This window comes from Gavialis gangeticus, unplaced genomic scaffold, assembly GCF_001723915.1.
Source record: "Gavialis gangeticus isolate Ggan-Ray unplaced genomic scaffold, GavGan_comp1, whole genome shotgun sequence".
NCBI classification, from domain to species: Eukaryota; Metazoa; Chordata; order Crocodylia; family Gavialidae; genus Gavialis; species Gavialis gangeticus.
Window position 1 is genome coordinate 210097857 of NW_017729032.1, and position 19003 is coordinate 210116859.

General features: G+C 42.8%; 1 protein-coding gene across 1 annotated transcript in view; it reads left to right on the forward strand.

The window, feature by feature from the left end:
- The first annotated feature begins 18714 nt into the window (after positions 1 to 18714).
- The window catches only part of DSCAM (DS cell adhesion molecule), a 737680-nt gene continuing 737391 nt past the window's right edge, over positions 18715 to 19003 (forward strand). Inside the window, exon 1 of the mRNA XM_019523886.1 lies at positions 18715 to 18868. Within this exon, the coding sequence (XP_019379431.1) occupies positions 18715 to 18868 (154 nt within the window). The remainder of the gene's footprint in view (positions 18869 to 19003) is intronic.

The window sequence follows — 19003 nt, forward strand, 5'->3', positions numbered from 1 at the left end:
CCCCCCCCCCCCACAACACAGCGCGGGGCAGTGCAGGGCAGTGGGGATCGTCCCCCTGCCTGGTGGCAGCTGGTGAATCAGGCCTTTTTTTTAAAAAGCTGGGAGCTGGGGCCTGGTGGGGCAGCCATGACTTAAACAGTCATATACCATGCATCAGAGTATTTTCAATGTAGATACCTTGTCAACTGAGCAGAATGCATGGTTTGCAAGGCCTGAGGGGTTGGAATGCTAATTGGCTGATGAAGTTAGTTTCATTATTGATGGAATTTTTTTGAAAACGAAAACTAAAAAATACTGATATACAGAGGTGCTTTCCTTTAACTTTTATTATCCAGGTTTTAAATAGAGCTATGTACCTCCATTGGCTAAAAATGCATGGAGTTAGGAGGGTAGGAGTTTTGTGGGGTTTTTTGGTAAGAAATGGAAGTTAATGATGAAAGAGTGTTTCCATTGTTCCATTGTTTCATTATTCTAAGAGCCAAAATGACAAGTGGAGTGACGATCATCCACTGTTTAAGCTTCCAGAATTCTCTATGGCCTCTCTAGTATTGTGTAGAAATAGCCAAGGGACCATCCATTATGATTTACCTTTGCCAAGAGAACTCTGCAAAAATCAGTACTTCATGGCAACTCAAAAGTAGAATTTTTAAAAAGCCAACAGTAACTAAGTGCTAATGAGACATCTTTTCTTCGTTATCCTTAGCTATGTTGTACTATCTGAACTACTCAGTGCCTACATAATTGCTAGTTTTATTGTGATGCTTACTAATGCCAGATCGTTTTAGAAAACTCTGCTTCTGGAACATAAGTAAAGCATTACATACAGACTCTGAACCCTTTACAAGAGGGAGGATTTCCGCTTCAGCGCATGCAAATCTGATTCTATTTGAACTGGTTCTGGTGGGCCAAACTTGACTGGATGTATTCGTCTCCTTTCAGCCTCTGGATCATGTGCTACTTTCAGCAGAAGGAGCTATGTTCTCTTAGGTGCTTGACTATTGTGTAGCCATAGACAATACTATGTGATGCTTTTTGTTCTATCAGGTATGATGCACTGGATAGGGAAATGATACTATAGTTGGGACACTTCTGTGACTCAGCCAATCCAGCATTGTCTAATCTGATGGGTAAACTGTCAAAACTAACGCAACCAAACTGAGATCTGGTCCCCAGGGGGAAAGTTTAGTACAGTTGTAATTTAACATTCATGCTACAAAATATTTCAGACGCATTGCGTGTTCTGTAATGATTTGAAAATACCATGTATACCACACAGAAATCCAGTGGGAAATGACAGTTAATAATTGGGTTTCTAATCTAGGCAAGGACTGTGTTAAGCAAATCTGGATTCCCCTCCAGAGTCATTCAGAGGAGCTGGAGCTGCAATGGCTTAGATTCTGTCTCTAGCCTTTGCCATCCCCCAAGACAGAGGGTGCCCCAAATTGTTCTGTTAACCGAGAATGGGAGGTTGCCACAGATGGGGAGCGAACAGATGGCTATCTCTTGGTTAGATGGTAATCTGCAGTATGATCCAGGCAGAATTAATATAAACACAAACATGTTCTAATCCTCCAGGGAGCCCAAGTTGCTAAAGAAAGAGTTTGTACCATGTATCAAATAGCGTAAAACTGTATATTGTCACTAACATTTCAACTTGCCCGTGGTGGGATGAGGGCAGGGGACTGATGGGGCCATTGAAAGAGACTCACTGTGATTTCAGGTTTGGAATATTACCTGACATGGCTGCTGCACTTAGTAAAGATTAGTATTAGGAATAACTCTATGGTTCTGGCAATATTTGCTGTTGTTGTTAATCATGTCTTAGAAACTCGTACCTTGTCCAATTTATACATTGCATATATTAAAACCAAAGTTTTGGCCTTGCTCATTCTGTATTTTAGCTTGATGCAGAACGCAGAAACAAAGATGTTGAATGTGTTGAATTGTATAGAAACTACGTTGAGAGGTAACAGATGAAAGATGATAGTGTGGGAAGGGAGGCATGGGGAACAAAAGTTATAAAGGTAACTTTGAGACACATAAGTGATGCTTCTGTACCATTATCTTTCTGGTCCTTGGATATTTCAGAGGTTTTATGTGTAGTTGGGATAATTGAAACATTGGCCACTTGGTTCTCCCTTTCAAAAGAAAAAAAGCTTGTTTAAACTTATTGTGGCCTGTAGACTTGCCAGTGGGAAGGCAGGGGCATTGCCAGCTTCAGTCCTAGTTGTCTGGGAGCTTCACGCTCCCAAGCCTGGGTGCCGTGGACTTAGCAGTAGCACAGGAGAGTGGCTGGCCTTCAGGAGGAGAAAGGTGGGCAGCAAGGTCTGCAGCTGTGGCAGCAGATGCTGCCAAGATCCAGGCCTGTCCCACCATGGTAATGGGGTGGGGAAGGCAGGCTGCCTGTAGCCAGCACTCAGTGGCCCATCTGCCCCAAGGGAGACAGCGGGGATGGAAGGCTCAGCCAGCAGCTGCCTGGACCCAGGCCTGTCCAGCTGACTTACCATGGTCCATGGGCACCTGTGCATGTCTGACCCCTGACCTGAGGTCAGGCAGTGCATGGTCCCTGGTGCAGAGCATCTTATCTCAGAGATATTGCAAACTCTCATAAACAGCTTCTTTCTTAGGCCTCTGCAGGCCCTACAGCTGCGTGCTGGGGAGCGGCCACAGTTGGCAGCCAGGATGCCGGCTCAGGGTCGCTGCCACCCACAGCTGGGGCCTTGTGGATTCTCTGGCCCCACCAGAGAAATACTCCCCAGCACAGTAAGATACAATGCATCATGCTCTTGAATTATTCTCTTTTTTTTGGCAGGCTGCCTGTGGCCTTGCACCGTCACATACTACATGTACACTCATGTCTCCCTTCCCATCTTAAATTAACAGTTACGCCTTACATGAACGTTCGTTGCAAGAGGATAAAATAGCTCATTTAAACAGAAAAGTTTAGGATTACATGAACATTCTTTAATTTTTCTTTATTTTTATAAAGGAATATTGCAAAACAGAACAATAGAAGCCGGCTTCACTCAGCTCAGGACATTCAATGCTAGTTTCTAAGACACCTACACTTTAAAATACCTTATTCTACATATGTTTCTACCCTCTAATTCAGTTCATTATTGGGCTGCCATGCCCTCTGTCAGTCACCCATGCTTTTTGTCAGTATGTATCTATGTGCTTATGCGTATGTCTTTATAGTGCACACTGCTAAGAAAAAAAAAATCCCCCCCTCCACTTACACTTTCAGAGATGCAACTCATTTGTGGGTTAAGCTTCTTTCTTTGGTTTGACCTGAGGACCTTTTATTTTAATTGAGAAAGCTTGCTTTGATTTAATGGAAAATGTTGTCCTGTGAGAATGGAAATGTAAAAATGTACGCTTTCGATTGTAGTTGTCTTTTTTCCAGGCAAAAAACAATTGCATACTTAATTATCCTCATTAGAGGTTTCGATTCTGAAACTGCTTCAAATGAATACCCTCTTGGAATAAAAAGTTAAGTATAGGCACATGGAATCAGAGTAGCAATTTGGAAATGCACAGTCTTTTGTTTCCTTTGGACACACTGTAATTTTATGCTAGTTCGTTCTAAAAAACTGATAGCCTGGCCACCATAACAGAAGATACAAATAGGAAGTAGTTCTACAATTACAGAATGTAATCTGTGAGAAGAAATTGCTTAGTTTTTTTAGTGCTTCCAGTTACACAATCACATACATTAAAACTATACATTTAAAAATCAAACTATCTGTATATGTTTTATACAGTATTGTCTTTATGTACAGGACTGCTTGAGTTTCATAGAATATTACATCCAAGAAATACTTTGCATGTTGAATAGTAGCTTTATTGCATTATAAAACAGGCCTTTGTGATATATATTTCAAGTGCTTGGTTGCTACAGTGATGCCCAGAGAAAAACTAGAATTTTTTTGTACAATAAATATAAATGTAGACAGGTGCAGTTTACTAATGTGCCAGCTCTGTGCTACAACTTTAAGACAATAAGCACTTAATTTTAGTACAGAGGTTAATTTAATATAAATTTGGTACCTTTCTTAACAATGTATACCCATACATAATAAACTGAGAATGGGCAATTCTAGTCTTAATTTTGAACCATCTGGCTTTTCACTGGAAACCTTCCCCTCTAATCTATCTCATTGGTTTTTGACATGATTAACTCCTACCACTCTTCCATCATTAGCCTTTGATAAATAATGTATCAAGTTTGGGAGAGGTACTTAGCAGGGTACAATAGAGCTAAGTACATGAACTCTTTGGCTAGGTACAGACATTCAAAAACCCTGGGGCAGAATTGATCTAAGTTATGTGGTTTTATGTAAGCAGTGTAATTTAGATCAGTAGCAAGTAGAACACACATTTGTCCTTTGGTGGTAGGGGCAAATCTTAGACTGGGTTCTGACATTTTTAAACCAGTTTGTGTGCTGCACTTCTGTTGTGGGTATAGATTGGTTTCCAATCACTTACACTTTTACTAGTTTAATGTCTGTACCTGACCTTTGAGGCTTATGAAGCCACTCCATGGCTAGTACTACACCATTCCAGCTTTGTCCAGTGGCCTAGCATATGCAATTTCTGAGAGTTATTTAGTTCAGGTTCCCAGCACAGCTCCCAGCACTGAAGAACATGTGTACAAGTTTGTTCTGTTCTAAAGTAAGCCACATGATCATAGATTGGGTACAGAGGACATCTGCACGTACCCAGAAAGTGACTAAAATGCACGAATCATTTTAATCCATTCAAATCTCAATTTGGGGATAGAAGCGGGGGATTTTACAATTTGTCAAAAAAGCGTTCTCCGGCTTTAATGTGGATTTCATAAAATTTCCACCACTGGAAATGAATATAACAGAGAGCAATCCAGATGTTTAGTTTCCAACTGCCTTCTCTCCCCTGCTCCTTTCTGAGAACTTTCTGAGACCAAGGCGTTTCTGTTCTGAGGAAAATGTGGACTACTCCAGTTCTCTGTGCTGCTTCCTCCACTCAGCTCCTGGTGGCAGGCAGGCAAGCAGATGGAGCAGAGTAGCAAAGCCTTCTTTCTGCTTCTCACTGTGGGGACTCCAGAGTGAGAAGCAGGTCAGGGGTGGCTCTGATCCCTGTGCTAGGCTCCTGGTGCCCAGGAGCTGAGTAAACAGAGTAGCACAACAAAGCCTCCTTCCTCCTTCTCACACCAAGAACTCCAGGATATGAGGATCCAGTAAGGAGCAAGTGGTAGCTGCTTCTCCCATCCCCTCCTAGTCTACAGTAGGAACAGGAGCAGCTGTCCCCAACACCTTCTCCAGACACAGGTGACCCTGGGCTCTTGAAGGGACAAGCACCTATTCTCATGGCTGTACTTCTGGTTTCTGGCAGGAGTTAAGCCATGGGAAAGTGTGCAGATGCTCATTCTTCTATAAGAAACTTACCTGGGAGCAACTTCTATCCGGCTGGACTTGGGTTATTTTTCTCCTGGAACAGCCATTTTGTTCTGGGAGAAAAAGCTGAAATGTCTGTACACTTGTGGTTTCTACTGGGGGAGAAGTGATTCTCCCTGTAAAAATGGAAAATCTGTACATGACCTATGTCTAGAGTGCCAGGGACAGGATGGGCTGGAATTTCAGTCTTCCTCATAGTAATGAGGGCTCCTCATGGTTTCTGCCATTTTCTCTCTGAGATGAGAATTTGAATCACAGCAAACTGTAATGTATACCCCAAACCAGCATCCATGTTTGTAATGCAAACTTATAACAAGGCATGATGGGAAGATGCACGAAGTACATAAACAGTATCCTTTCTATAGTATAATAAACCAGGCTTTACTGTTCTTTTTGGGAAATTGTGGGGCAAATAAACTCACTCTTGGAAATAAACTGGACAAATCTCTTGGGAAATACTGTAGAAAATAATGCTAAAGTAGCAAAGAGATAAATCTGACATTCAGCTAAATCCCTTTTATCTTAAATTTTTCAAGTTCTATGACTCATACTATTTAAGTTTGTCAAAGGCCCTTATCATATGATACAATGGGTTCCTGGAGAATTGAACTCAGCAGGAAACAGTTTTCCTTTCCTGTGAAAAAATTATATAAAACAAAAATAAAATTCCCAAAGGGATGAGAAGCTGAAATCTCTTAACTTTCACAAGCTGAATGTCAATAAAAAAAATTAATCTGGGTCAACCAAAATACTTGATTTTGACAAATTGGTATTTTTTGATAGAAAATGCTTGTTGAAACATTTTGGGTCAGCTCTTTCTAGATATTCAGGAACTCATTAAAAGCGACTATAAGAAATATCAGTGAATCTTGCTTTATTATAGAAAGTTGGGAATATATTCATAGATTTTTTTTCACAAGGTATGTTTCTACTGGAGGAGAGGATTCTCTGAAAAGTTGCCATAAAATTATTAGATCCAGATTTTATTAGACCAAAGTCCAAAAGCTGTTGGGTCTTTTTGGTTTCAAAGCAAACTTTTATTTTGTCTTACTTTAGTGATTTTCAAACTGTCACACAAAACCAATAGGTCATCAGGGGTTCTGCAAATGGATTGAGGGTAATGGCCAAGCTGGCCAGGAAGTGGTACACTTCCATTGCTGGCCTTGGTCATCTGGCTCCACATTGATGTTAGGGTGGAGGTTCTGGGGCAGAAGAAGTAATGTGAAAAGGTTTGCGTGACTAGGAGGTCTGAAAACCACTGTTTGGTGCTTTTCAGCTGGGTTGTACAACTTCGAAGCAGGCAGGGATTGTACACCATACAGGCCTCAGCAGTGGAATCTGCACACTCTGGGGCTGGCACTAGTGCAAACCATGAGTGCCTGGGTCACCTCCCTCCCTGTTGCACAGTACATGTGGACAGTATCCCACCCCAACACATGTATACCATGTGTGTACATATCCTTCCTCCCCTGGCACCTTATGTGCAGGCAGCCCCCACCTCAGATCCCTCACAGCACTATACTATGGGCTTCCCTGGCCTGAGGGAGGGAGGGATGAAATGAGAGCCTAGACACTGTGGCTGCAGCAGCAGACAAGTGATAGGGGTATCAGCAGTGAGCTAGGAGCCACACATTAACTCTTGTGGGTTGCATGTGGCTGCAGGGCCATAAGTAGAACAGTTGATTTAGAAGAAGCATTAATTAAGAAGATTGATCTGTCTTGTAGTAAGAAAATATTGTCAATTTATCTCTTGCTTTGCTGCTGACTTGACTTGAAATTGTTGTTCTATAGGTTATTGTTTTTATTAGTGCTTTCATATTAATTTATATTGATGTATGAATAAAGTAATAGTCTCATTGACTTTTTAATGTTATTATGTTTTCAATTCTAGGATAGTTTGTGAAATTTACATCCTTTCCATTTGGTTTCCTTATTGGAATTATTTTGTGTTGACTTCCCAGTCTCATCATTGTTTCAGTCTACCTTTTATTTTTTCATGCTTTTAGTGCCTTTCAGAGAGAGAATTGGGCTCCCTTTCCTAAGTCTCTTTCATTCTGGGTTGATTTGCTCTTTTCCCTACTTTCCAGACCAGACCTGAATCTCAGTCTTACCTCTACCCTAGTATTGGTGCTTGTTTGACCTGTTTCTTGTCCCACCCCCACATACAGAAGGCCAACATTGAACATCCAGTTCCCATTGACTTTAATGAGAACTATACATGGTACTCTGAGGTCAGCATTTGCCCCTAATTACTAATTAATTAATTTATTTTGTCATTCCTCTCAAAAATACTCAACTTCTACTAATCCAGTTCCACCTTCATTATACACTGAGGCAAGCCACAAGAGGGAAATATAATGATTGCTAGATTATACCATCATGTCCCTCGAATCTCTTTCCCCTGTCTGAGATTATCTTGACAAATCACATTGAATAACCCTGCTTGAGGAGTACTTAACAAATGCTGGCATAGTTTTCTCATTTTCTTGTATTCACTGAAGTTCAGTGAGATTTTGAGGTAGGTATAGAGGAGGCCTTGTTTATCTAACCTTCTCTTATACTAACCTCACTGCAATGACATCTCGAATCCTTTCAGTGAGCTGAAAACAAGCTCATTGTTTCTCAAACGTCTCTTTAGATTACAGAGTATTTTTTAAATTATATAGTTTATTAATCCATTGAATTCTATACCTGATTGCAAACTTTCAAAGGTTGTACCTTGCCTGTGACAGGAGTATCAATATCAGAGCCTTTCTGGGAGTGGCTCCGCCCTCCTGTAATGGGCCAACTGCCTGCTTACTCGCCTGCCATGCCTTGATCTTACTTGATTAGAAGATGGTTGTAATCAGTGGGAGGCTGCCCATTTTTCTGCACCCCGGTGACAGGGGGCGCTACCTGCAGCTCCTTTTCCTCCCCTACACCGCAGCCCAAGCCTTGCAGATGGAGTTGACGTGGTTTGACCTGGACCTTGTTATGTTCTGGCCCTCCTCTTTACTCCTGGGGCTCCTCACTGCCCCCTCTCTCAGGGCTCCTTGCCGCCGCCCCCTAGCTCCAGGGCTTCTCGCCACCCCCTAGCTCCGGGGCTGGGGCCAATGCACCCCCAAACAAAGCTGCACCCTCTCCGGCGCCTGGAGACCCCACACTACTGTGGAGCTCCTATGAGGCCTCCTCCATCCTTAATAGCCTCGCCCAGTCCTCCAGTCAAAACAGTAAACATAAAACATAAAGCCCCTGGGCTACAACATAAAAACTAGACTGTCCGGTCGAACAAAAATCTACTCCCTACTAGAGAGTGAGGGAGCGGGGGTGGGGAAGGAGGGCTCCCCAACCTCAACAGTGACCGGGGGATGCTCTCATTGCCAGAGTCCTCCCCTCTGTCTGTCCGAGCTGAGTCCCTACTCCCACGGCTGCTGGAAAGGGACTGCCCTCCTGGCCTCCTACCTGGGCTTAAGAAGGGATAAGCCCTGCCCCTTCCTGGTCATCTGGTTTTACCAGTTGCCCTGGCAACCATCACCTGTGCAGCCCTGGTGACTGGCAGCTGAGCCTCCCCCTTTCTGCCACTAGGGGTCTCCCCAGAGCAGTCTCCGCTCTCAGGCGCAGGACACCTGAGTGCACTGCGACACTGCCCCTATTAATCTCTTATATTTCAGATAACTACTACTATATCTGTATTTATATAACTATTAACTTTCAGAGCTGATTGAAAGGTGCTGCAATGGAATTTGAACCTATTTTTAATGTCCAATTGTGTGTGATTTAAGATTTCATATACAAAAATAACCCTGCGCTCTATATGGGTTGGGTTTTGATGGGATAATCAACTGGGACATGATCTTAGTAATTCTTCCAGGCTCATTATTTAGTATTCGATGTTCACTTTCTTTTTTATTTTACTTGTGTTTTTAGCTATAGCTCTTTATAAATATTTCATCTTCTTGATTGCTCTGCATCTGAATTTTATTCATCTCTCTGACAAGATATTAGTCCTTTGCATTACATTTGCTAATCAATTTTTACCTTTCTCAAGTGTTCAAATGCTTAAAGCCTGTTTTTGCTGATGCCAGTAAATTTGGTGACCTTAAAGTTTGTTTTGTCCTCTGTTTCTTAATCATATTAATACATTTGGGGCATAAAGTTTTTCAGTGTAATGAATGGCTGGCACCTGAAAAGCAAATGCGTGGTGATTACTGTTCATTATGAGTTCTTGTTTCTCCTCCAGACATGCATATGATGTCTATTAACACTAATGAGAACTAGGCAGAGGCATCCAAGGAGAAATAAATTTCCTGATATGTATGTACACATTTTCAAAATTTCCATTTAAATGTTTTCTTCGCCCCATCCAAGTTTTGAGACTGAATGAGCCCAGTACCTCAGGATATTTTCCAAAACAGTCTTTCTTGAATTTTCATTACTGAAGTGTCAAGTTCAAATCTATAATCTGGCCAGTCTTTTGGGAATCTCCCTTTATAAATTTTCTTTTCAGCCCACAGGATCACCTGATTGCTGGTAACCTCTTTCATTTTGTCTATATTTTAAGGAAAAAAAGTCTTTCTCAGTCAAAGCTTACCCTCTTTGTGATGCAACTGTTCCTTTTTCCCATCCTTAAATTTTATCTGAATGTTTGTGTATCTTAAATATTTCTGTACCTTAAGGGCTTTTTTTTGTGGAGGTGATGGAGGATTTGGGAGAGAAAGTGATGCTTTTAATATCAATTTCAGAGAGTATAAATCAGCCCCCAATACTGGGACTTTTATCTATAGCTCATGAACCCAGTCAGAAAGTAAAAGTAGTTCAGAATGGGACAGTCCCTTAAGTGAAAAGCTATAGCCTTGTCAGACCTTACTTTGTGAGCCAAACAAATGTTAATTGGCTTAGCGTTGTTAGCTTAGTGGAGCAGTCACACTGTAGGTGTGTCCACATGAGACACTTACTGCACAGTAGTCTAATAACACTGTACAGTAGTACAGCAGTCATAAACCATACTAATACGCTACTGCACAGTGTTATTAGGCTACTGTGCAGTAAGCATCACAAAAAAAAGGTGCTGGCACTACTGCGCAGTAGCCCAAATTACTACATGTTTACTAAGCACTTAATTAAGTACTAAATTAAATGTGAAATAACTACTGAACATTAATGAATGTGTAGACACACCTTGTAAGGCAAAAAACCTGCTCTGACTGTTTTTCACTTGCACAGCTGTAACTTGTCACTGGAGGCGTGGAGAGCAGGGGCAGGACTAGGAGCAGGATCTACTTGCTGCTCCCACTGGAAAGTGGACCCATCACCTTGTCAGCTGCAGTGAGACCAGAGCGTCCCAGGGAAGCAGATTCTCTGAATGAGCACAAGGAGAAAGTATTATTTGCAGTGGCTGGGCAGTACGGGGCATGCCCACCTGACCCCCACCCCTTCCTTCTGTAGGGCCATTGTGGGGGATGGTACACACTGGTGGTGTATACATGGTGGTGGCAGAGCACGTGGTAGGGGTGGTGGGCGCAGCATTGCAGTGGTGGGATATGGCAGTGGTGATGCTGCCGGCCGCTGCAAAATTAGTTTGCCAGTTCTAAGTCCTGTTAGCCCCAGCCGTCTGCCAACTGTGCTTCCCTGAGGCTCTCTAGTCTCACTGCAACTGATACTGTGGCTCTGCACTAAAAACGGGGCTCTTAGGTTTGAGCCCTGGCAATGCTGATCTCAGCACAGAGCATGCACCCCCTATGTGCCGCCAATGGCTGGGTGGTCCTGGGGAGGATGCCAAGGTGCCATGCCTGGCACCATTGTGCCCCAGTGCCCCCACTCACCCTGAATCAGGAGGGGTCACCACATTCTGGGATACTGGAGGACTTCAGCTTGGGTAGAATAACTGTGGGAAGTGGCCACATGTTAATGGAACAGGAACAAAATTAGGTGGATAGGAGATAACCCTGCCCTGGAGTGGTGCAATTTTAAGATGAATAATTAGTGCTTTAGGCCACCTAAAAGGTGTTGATGGAGTTAAGACATCCAGAAGCTGCCTAAACTTACTGCGTGACATTATTAAAAGAGTCAGTGCTATACAATCTGTACTAGGGGCTGATGGGGTTGTGAGTCTTTTAAGGTGCTGGTTAGGATCTTAGAACAGTGATTCTCAACCAGGGTGTTAGGGTACCCTGGGGTGCCACCTGTTCTCTTGAAGGGTGCTGGGAGGTGTGAGGAAAAAAATGAGGTGTTAGGAAATAAGCAGATAATCTAAGCAGATGATCACAAGTCAGGCTTGTCTTTGCCTGGAAAATCTCTTATCCTTGCCAGTAGGCCCTGCCCCAAGGACGTAAGCACTGTAACTATAAATTAGTCTTTGAAATTGGGTGCCACAAAAATTATGGAGGGGGCCTCTAGTGCAATATGGGGTGCCTTGAGTCCAAAAAGACTGAGAGCTACTGATTTAGAAAATCCTAGTGGTTTTAGGGCTATAAACACTTGAGAGAGCACCTCTCACTTTTGTCATAAATGCCAGATTTGGTTTGTGAAGATGCTCAAACCATCCCTTCTTAATTGTTGTCAGTCATCAAAGGGATCCACGGCAAAGTATTCCTTTCTTCTGGAATGTGCTCCCTACCTTGGAACAAAGCAGTTGTAACCAGGTTCTGTGTTCAGAGTAGTCAGGAAAACTCAGCAGTCAGTGTTTTGAGGAAGAAATCCTATACAAAGGCTACTGTTCTGTGAGGGCAGCGCATTCTCTTTTTTCTGCACTGTAATTCTTGTTTATTCCTTTGTTACATTTTTCTGGTTTGCTGCTGGCTCTTTCCTTTATCTATGTTACTTCTCTTTAACTGAGAAAGTGTTTAAAGTTTATGACAGACATCCATCATAATGTAACAAATCTACATAAAATAAAATACTTGATTGCTGCCTGATACAGCATTTGCCATATGTGGAGGGAAATCATCATATCCAGTACAATGCCATGAACCTGATGTTCCATTGGAGCGTTGCTTCGAAGTATGTGGCTGCACATCTGCTGCAGTGATGTGCTTAATTATCTCATTTATCTCCTCTACTTTGATTTTTATTTAATCTAAAATAAGAATCTTGGTGCCCTCTTTACCCCTCTACTTGCCTTTGATTGACATTTCTTAGTATGTCTAAATAAATATTTGATGCTAGGCTGGATTCATCAAAGAGCTAATGGAGAGAGATATTTTCTAGGTTTTAAAAATTTTATGAATTTAGGGCCGAATTCTTCTTTGACATAAGCAAGGTTGATAGGATTTGGCCCTTAATGTACAAGATGAAGGCAATTTAATTTCAATTTTGATAAATTACTCAGTTAGTGATAATTACTTAGTATTAATTTTTAAATACAACTAGTATTGAATTTCATTAGCTTTAGAAATTTGGCATAAATTTAAATAGTCCAATTTCTCTGTGTGTGAGAGAATTTATATATTTGACAATCATTAACAGAAGTATCCTTTATCTATTTTTGATCATTTGAATTTATTCTTGATTATAGTAGTATGCTTCTGTATTTCAATTGTACCGCTTTTTAAACTAGGTGAAAATTATTGTACTTGACTCTTAGCTGACAAAGGGCTGAGCCTTCCTGCCTAAATCTATAATGGTCAAGTCTTATAAACTGCAGTTCAAATAATGATCTGTGTAAGTCTGAATATTTGTGCAAATCTTTGCAGGTTCATTTTTCAATCTGTTATTGGCTCCCCTTTCTTTTATAAGATTTTAAAATGAATTCTAGCATAACTTTCTGGTTCTGAGAATGGATACAGTAGGCCATGTTACATGGTAATTTTGTGAAGCTCCTGGAGCTCTTAACACCTGCATTGTTTGGACATTAACACCTGAAACTAGTTTTAAGTACTCATTAGGCAGCTTAAAGTTACTCCACCCTGGGGCAGCATTATTTCTGCTCCATGTTATTCAGCTTATGTTACACTAAGGAGCTACTCTAGGCTCTAATCTTAGTGTAACCACCCCATCTGCCCTTTCTCCCTGCTAGTTTGGATTGGGCCCACAACCACCCCCCCACCCCCCAACCTTCACCAGCATCTCTGATCCCTACTCACTCGCTGTCTTCTGGCTGCCCATGCTGTCTGTCCTGGGGGAGCAGGCAGAAAAGGGTTTATCCACTTAGCAACCGCTGCTCTCTGGGTGGGCATAGCTTGGAGAAGAGCAGTGGCAGGGCAGGGGAGAACCCCAAGGGCCAGGTAGGGGGAACCAGGAGCACCCCAGAGGGCAGAGGGTAAGCCCAGAGTGGGAGGAAGGGGGGATTCTTACCTTTCAGTCATCAAGGTCCCTGCTGGCCTGAGAGGTGTAACTGCTTCAAGCTTGAGCTAGCATTAACACTGATCAATATTTGTGTGGCTCATGGTATAAGATATAACAGGGCCATATTACATCTTCCCTGTGACTTCTGTATTGGCCCTGGATTGCTCAGTTCCTTCATCGTGATTTTACAATGAAAGGAAGTTAGGCCTACAGTTAGTTCATTATCATAGGTGACTGGTAGGGGGGTAATGGTGGGGGGCACGGGCTCCCCCTGAGGTTGGCTGCCACTGGCTTCTGTGGGAGGTTGCCATTCGCCACCCTCCCCCCCACCCCCAATGCTGGCTTCTGTGGGCAGTCACCATTCACCACCCCTCTGCTGCTGCTGCCAGCTTCTGCAGGTGATAGCTGCTTGCCGCCGCCCTTCCCCCTGCCCCCGCCACCGGCTTCTGTGGGCAGTCGCCACTTGCCACCCCACCACCAATGCTGCCACCCACTAGAATGGGTTATGAACTAGAATGATTATGAAGGAATTTGAAAATAGCCAGGTATACAAAAAACAAAAGACAAAGAAATCCTCTTCACCATATTTCATGATAGGCAGGAATATGCCACTCATAGTTGGCATCAGTGACATTTTGTAGTAGTGAATTCCCCAGGTTAAGCATTGGATACACTATAGATAATGTGAACTTTAAGAAACATCATACTAAGGATTTGAAAAGGTAATTTTATAGGGAAAATGAATCTCCATGCTTTAAGGCATAAAACAATTAAAGGGTTAGGGAGGAATTTTTCCTGGGGCAGATGTCTGACAGCTGCCTACTGCAGGATTTCTTTCATCTTTCTTTGAAGCACCTTTTACTTGCCACTCTGGGAGACAGAAGCCTGCTGAATGGACCAGACACTGATCTGATCCTGTATCATAACTCTTATATCTAGCACTGTCACTGCTATTCTTTCTATAAATACTGAATGCCCCCTCCTTCCCATTATTGCTTACCCCATTAATTCTGAGTAATACAGAATGAACTTTGGAGCAAGAGACATCAGCAGTACAGACCAAGCAAGAAGGTTACTCTCTGGCCATTGCCATAAGTCTTTTAAAGACAGTACTCGCAGGAACAGGGACAAGAGATTGTTCATTGGAGTTTGTTGAACAGAGTGAGACTTAAGATGGGAGTTGATGGGGTAACTGCTACATTTAACAATGAGTGGATTGTAGATCCAGTCTAAAGTTGTAAGCAGTTTGGGGTTTAGGGGGAAAGGTTAAGGTCCAATATGGACTCCTCCAGAATTTAAGGTGTAGACTCTGCCACCTGTTTTCTCCAGAAAGATGCTTTGAATCAGAGATTACCAAGATGGAATGAACTGTTGTGATCATCTAGTCCTGTACATGTGCTCTGGGGTGGGAGGAGGCTTTTAATTAGAGTGGCTCTTTTGAAGAGGATATTGTGCTAATTGTGGCATATCTGCCAACACGTTTGGCCCCCACTGCCTTAGTTTATACTCCAAAAGTCATGTCTTTATTGTTGATACTCCCAACCTGACTATTTTCATTAGTTTCTCTCTTTTCCTCACCCCAGCAGCATCTGGCATGGTCTCCCTGCTCTTCCTCTTGACTAAAGCCTCATATTTCTCATTTTAATATTTTACTTCTAAGATATATTAACTTATCATATTTCCCTTCTTGCTTTCTCTTAATTCCCATTAGATTTTGATATATCATTTATTCCATTATTCAGAAAATTTGTTTTTTCTATGAGATACTGGGATGATAGCTCTTTAATGAAAGATGCTGCACAAAGTCCCAATCTTTTCTGAAGTATGTATCTAAGCAGCTTGTAGATTTGTTCTCTGCAACAAAATGCATCTGGATTGTTTTCTGTGTTTATATTATAGTACTGCAATTATTTTCCAGGGATTTTTTGGATATGTGTTTGTGTCTGCTGTTAAGATGCATGGGTACCAGGTGCTACTTTAAATGGAAGCATTATTGTATAGGCAGATGGATAGAAACTTAGAGCTAGTGAAGACTGCTACAGGGGATACAGTACAGCTGTGAGAAGTGATATTTTGTGCATCTCGTATGCATCCAGTTCAGCTGTGTTGCCTTGTAATTTAAATTGTTTATGGAAAAGTTAAGTTCTATGTAAGATATCAAACCTAGTGTCTGATAATCTTTATTTTACAGCATGGAAAATTTGGTATGCCTCTCCTCATCCTAAATTAGACAGTCTACTCATTATACCTGAACTTGCCACAAAGCATATTAAAATCTGGCAAACATATATCATATTTACTTTTATACAAATGTCTCCTCTCCTGGTGGTTGAAAATTAAAACACTCTGCACTAACATTTCAGTTGTAATTATAGAGTATGGCTTGTATAGTTAAATGAACAATGCTGAATTCAAGATTATTTATTCTCTATTCTGCCACAATCGGTTTTGTTCTTTCTGCTAAAGTGTAGATATCATTAGAAATGCGACCATGTAAAACTACACTGTCTTACTAACCTCCCTTTTTTCTTGTTTGTATTCAAGTCATATCTGCTTGCTTTCCAAAAAGCATCAGATTTTTACTGGGGATAAACCACTCTAATAGGACTGGCTTGAACCTTACAGGACCTGTGGTTGCTCTGAAGTAGTGCTTGCCACCTCCATTTGCAGGGATTAGTTATGACTAGGAAAATCATGAAATCTGGGATTGTTCACAAAATCAACCGGAAAAAAACCCCTTAAAAATAAAATGCTGGCTGCCCAGTGGGAGTCAGTGTTCCTCGCTGCTGCTGCAGCCTCACAGCGTGTCCAGGGGAGGAATGTGCTGCTTGGCGGGGTGGCGTGAAGGACAGTAGACAAGATTGCAGCCATACCCTTGTCCCTCCTCCCCCACTAGGGCCTCTTTGCCAGTAAGCACTGAGGGGAGGGGCCAGTGGAGCACAGTCAGGAAATATCCATGGAATTTGCTGTTTATGCCGTGACCAAGCTGCAGAAATTGTCTCATAGTGATTTAAGTAGGTCCCTAGCTATTGGCCATACCCTGTCACTTTCCTTGAAGCTCTAGATTCCCAAATTTCAAACATCCTTTTTGTCTTCTTCCCTGCCTCCTTCCCTTTTGTCTTCTCCCCTCACCTTTGGGTGCTTGCCACTTCAAGGGCTGGAGCAGGCAACCAGCAGGTGCCTGATTAATGCAGCCAGGCAGAGCCAGCAGTGTGTTTCTTTCAGCCAAGGGAGCAACATCACCTGACTGAGATGAGGTTCATCAAATCCTGGAGGTAAGGGCAGGAGCTAGGGGGATGGCTTGGAGGCTCCTGGGCCTGGTCATGACCTAAAACTGCACCCTGCCAGGATAGGGAGGCCTGGTGGGACTGCTGGTGGTATGGCAGCCCCACTTAAATACCAGGAGCACTCACCTCCCTGGTGAAATGCGAGTTAGGGTGCCTCAATAACCCCTAGCTCCCACAACACCATGGGTACAAGGGCCAGGCATGGCTATGGCCACCTGATCCCTAGGGGGTGTAAAACCCCAGTAGAAGAGAGAGGCCAGGCATATCTGTGGCTATCTGAGCCTGCACAGGGGAATGAGACCTTGGAGGTCCTAGGGAGGGGATATTTGTGAGACCCCAGAGAGGGGAAAGTTATGTGGCTCTAAAGGGAGAGGGCAGTTGTGGGGCCTGCCCAGAGTAGGGTACATTTTTACTGCCTGAAGGATTGGGCATAACTCATGGTTGAGTAGGGTTGTGCAACAGTCTGAACGGGCAGCCCACGGGCGTGTGTTGGGTAGGGTTGAACTTGAGTAGGCCTGATGGACAACACATGGGCCAACCCCCATAAGAGTGTGTAGTGAGTCTGTAGAGTTGCCCCAGGATGGGCCAGAGCAAATTTAGCCTGCCCAGGTCAGGTTATTGGCTGGCCACTACCCAGGTGAGGGTCACAGGGGCGGCCCAAATGACTGTCTGCCACCCAAGGAGTGAGTTGGATGAGCCCCAAGGCCTGTGGGGTTGCTCCAAGAGGGAGCAGGGCAGAGTGGAAGGGGTACAGTACGGTGCAGTGAGCAAGAGACTCTGTGAGAGGGGGTGGAGTGCGAGAGGCTCCAGTGAGAGGGGGTGGTGTGAATGTGTGCATGTAAGAAGCCTGACAAAAGGACTAAGTTTTGTCTGACTTTAGGCTGGGTGTGTTATAAGATCCTGGATGCCATCTGCAAGGTATGGGCTGCAGTGTAGGGGAGGTTCAGAGCTGTGGATAGCACCCCCTGGCATTGGGGCCTGTAATGGGCAGACTCCTGCATTATACCACCAGTAAAGGGAATAACAAAGTCATGGCAGAAGAGACTGGGTGGATTGCTCCATAGACAGGTGGGAGAGCCTACTCAAGACTTAGCCCTGAGCTTCCCCCTGTCACATACCCTTTCCCAGAAATCTTTATTTATTTACTTCTGATGTCTTTTAGGTGGACTGTATGTTTTCCAATTACTTCATGGAGCTAGTTGATCTTTTCTTCTACAGTCTTCTGGAGGTGCCAGTAGGCATCCCCACCTGTCTGTGTGGGTATCCACCTTGAAATATCATTTTGCCCAGTAAAAATCTGATGGTATTTGGAAAGCAAACAGAGGGGTTTCAAGGGATATACAAAAATCTGTTCCCACCTTACTTTGCCCTCCACATTGTCAGGAGAAGAAACACTCCATCTGATGCTGTAAGCTAGCATAGAATCAAAGAGCTTGGATAAACTGCACCCCATGTGACTTATCTTTGAGGTTGCTGGATATTGTCTATCCATGGGACAATATGTGCTTTTGCAAATTGAGAGCAGTAGTCAACTCCTTATTGCAGCTGGTTACTTTAACATAATATACAATAACTACCATTTTAGAATTTGTCAGATGACTTCACTTTAGAATTCACGGAATTCAAGGAAGAGGGAAGTGCAAATGCAGTATTAAAATAACCTTATCTATTTTTGTAAAATGAAGCTAGCAGAATTTTAGGGGGAGGTTTAAATATAATATGTATAAAACATGAGTATGGTTACAGTATTAAAAACTTCACATTCTGGAAGTCTAAAAGTAATGGTTTCCATTGCTTTGTTCTCAAGCAGAGAGGAGGAGATACTGCTTTGTGAGGGGTCTCATACACTGGATGAAATGTCTGAAGTTGCTTTTGCTTGTCTAGGTAGAACCTCTAAATATGACAGTTCTGGCTAATAGTCACGTTCTTTATGAATAACATCATCTACTATCCATGTTTGTCTTAAAGTCATTTTTGTAATGAAAAGTCTAGGTATTTTTATTAGAACTAGCCAAATAA